General features: G+C 58.5%; 1 protein-coding gene across 1 annotated transcript in view; it reads left to right on the forward strand.

Moving 5' to 3' along the window:
* Nucleotides 1-342: 342 nt before the first annotated feature.
* GUITHDRAFT_158436 (hypothetical protein) overlaps nucleotides 343-2,945 on the forward strand; it is a gene marked incomplete at both ends in the record, with an annotated part of 4,319 nt that continues 1,716 nt past the window's right edge. The window contains 3 exons of the mRNA XM_005826177.1: nucleotides 343-963; nucleotides 1,006-2,432; nucleotides 2,914-2,917. Of these exons, the coding sequence (XP_005826234.1) occupies nucleotides 343-963; nucleotides 1,006-2,432; nucleotides 2,914-2,917 (2,052 nt within the window). The remainder of the gene's footprint in view (nucleotides 964-1,005; nucleotides 2,433-2,913; nucleotides 2,918-2,945) is intronic.

Consider the following 2,945-nt stretch of genomic DNA (forward strand, 5'->3'; position numbering starts at 1 on the left):
GAGATAGATTGATGGTGAGAAGAGGAGGGAGAGGGGGGACGAGAGGAGCAGTATGGCAGACGATATGATAAGATCTCGTGACAAACCCAACAAACTCGAGTGAAGATTGTTTTTTCTCACTCTCAGGTCAAACCAGGGTAGATGGCAGTTCACAAGGGTGATAGTATAGTTGCTGATGGAGTTAGAGTCGGAGTTGGAGTTGATGATGATATAGATGATGACGACAACACAAACACGACGATAATGTCTCAGATTATGAGACTTTCTTGTTCCTTCACTCACTCCCTCTCTCCAGGCATGGAAGCACTTCAATCCTTGTGAAAGTTTTGGCCGAGTTTGACCATGGGAGCAATGAGATCGTTTTCTATTATCGTGAGTATCCTGTTCGTGACATGGCGCCCAATCAGCGTCTCCACTCGTCCTTCAGCGTCCCCTCACAGCTTCCGTGTTGCCATCGCAAACCCGCATTCACTGTCTACTACATCAGAGACCCTTCATCCTTCTCATCCTCCTCCTCCATCTCTTATCCCCCCCCGTCCTCCTTCCCGCACAGCCGGGTCACTGAGACTGAGAGGAGGCGACGCTAGCGACGAGAGCCACCTCTACACCTACAGGGCCCTCGAGGTCCTGGAACGTGCCCAGTCGAAGGCGAAGGTGTACAAGAACCCGGAGCTGACCCCCGTGCACATCGTTGTGGTGATGCTGGAGGACAAGAAGGGGATCGGGCGGGAGATCCTGGCGAGCGCTACGAACGAGGAGCGGAAGAACGACGTGCTGGAGCTGGTGACAAAGAGTCTAGAGCGATGGCTCGCCAACCATCGGACTGATCGGGCAGCGGCTGGGGAGGAGCTGAACATCAGCCCGAGGCTGCAGAACCTGCTGTACAAGGCGGTCAACGACATGAAGGGAGAGAAAGTAGACGTTTTCGAGCTGTTCCTCTTGTCAGTCGAGATGGACGACGTGGTGAGGTCAGCGCTGGAGGAAGCGGGGGTGAACCCGAACAAGCTGTCGGGGGCGGCGAGGAGGCTCAAGGCTGTCAAGAGCGAGCAGAGCTTCACTGAGCTAGAGAAGTACTCAAAGGACTTGATCGCCGAGGCCCGTGCAGGGAAGTTGGACCCTGTGATCGGAAGGGAGGACGAGATCCGAAGGCTGGTCCAGATCCTCTGCAGGCGGACCAAGAACAACCCAGTGCTAGTGGGTGAGCCAGGAGTAGGGAAGACGGCGATCGTGGAGGGGCTGGCGCAGCGGATTCTTGACGGGGATGTAGCGAGCACGCTGAGGGAGTGCAAGCTGTTCACGCTCGACTTCGGGTCGCTGGTGGCCAACACGGCGTTCCGAGGGAACTTCGAGCAGAGGATGCGCGACATCCTGGAGGAGATCGAGAAGTCGGAAGGTAAGGTGATCCTCTTCATCGACGAGCTTCACCTGCTCATCGGCGCGGGGAACGAGAAAGGGGAGATGGACGCGGCGAACCTGCTGAAGCCAGCGCTTGCTCGGGGCCAGATCCGGTGCATCGGGGCCACCACCTACGACGAGTACAGGAAGTACATCGAGAGCGACGGGGCGCTGGAGCGGAGGTTTCAGATGATCCACGTGGGAGAGCCGAGCGTGCAGGACGCGATTTCCATCCTGAGGGGGGTCAAGGAGAAGTTCGAGGCCCACCATGGCGTGCGGATCTCGGACGCGGCGCTGGTGCAGGCGTGTGAGCTGAGCTCGCGGTACATCACCATGCGCTTCCTCCCCGACAAGGCCATTGACCTGGTGGACGAGGCCTGCTCTTCCATCCGCGTCCAGCTGGACTCGAAGCCGGAGGAGATCGACAGGCTCGAGAGGCGTCGGCTGCAGCTGGACGTAGAGCTGAGGGTTCTCAGGAAGGACCTCAACGACCCCTCGTCCGCCCTCCGCGCGGCTGAGATCCAGGCGCAGGTCGACAGGATCAACATGGAGCTGGGGCCTCTGCAGGCAGCGTACAAGGAGGAGAGGTTCAGGAGGAGGAGGCTGCACGACCTACGCCAGCAGATCGAACAGACGAAGCTGAGCATCTCGGAGCTGGAGCGGCGCTACCTCCTCGACCGAGTCGCCGAGCTCAAGTACGACGTGCTCCCTGCCCTGCAGCAGGAGCTTCAGAACCTGACGGCCTCGAGCGCGGGCTCCCTCCCGATCTTCTCCGGTGAGGTGGTGGGTCCGGACGAGGTTCGTTCCATCGTGTCTCGCTGGACGGGCATCCCTGTTGCCCGGCTGGGGAAGACGGAGAGGAGCCGGTTGCTGGAGCTCAAGTCAGAGATCCGAAAGCGAGTGGTCGGGCAGGAGGAAGCGGTTGACGCGGTGAGCACGGCGATCCTCCGGTCGAGGGTTGGGATCTCTCCTGTGAGACTCCCGTCCTGCTCTGCTCTCTTCCTAGGGCCCACGGGCGTCGGCAAGACTGAATTGAGGTGAGAAGCTCTGCTCCCGCTCTTTTCTCTCCCAAACTGGGACCCCATCATCATCACTACCACATCCACCTCCCCCTCCTCCTCGTCCTCTTCCACCTTCTCCTCCTTGACCTCCTCCTTCTTCTTCTCCTTCTCCTCCTTCATGTCCTATTCCTCGCTCTTCTTCTGGTTTATCACATCTTACTGTTTCCCTTCCCCACATCATTCATACCAATCTCTCCTCCTTTCGCCCCCCCCTCCTCCTCCTCCACCCTTGGTATGTCCTGCCCTCCTCCTTTCCTGCCCTCCTCCCTCCTCCCTCCTCTTTCATACCTCAACCCCGACAAATGATGCACGGATTCCTTCCTCCTTCATTATAGCAATCCTTGGTGTCTCCACTCATCTGCACCCCTTCTCGGTCATTGTCCACCATTCCGCCTAACAGCTGAACGGAGGGGATGGAAGACAGGACTTTCTGGGACCGACCGCATCCCCACAACAGGAAAGTGTCACAGGATCTTCACGCAGTCCTCT

Source organism: Guillardia theta (genome assembly GCF_000315625.1).
Source record: "Guillardia theta CCMP2712 unplaced genomic scaffold GUITHscaffold_77, whole genome shotgun sequence".
NCBI classification, from domain to species: Eukaryota; class Cryptophyceae; order Pyrenomonadales; family Geminigeraceae; genus Guillardia; species Guillardia theta.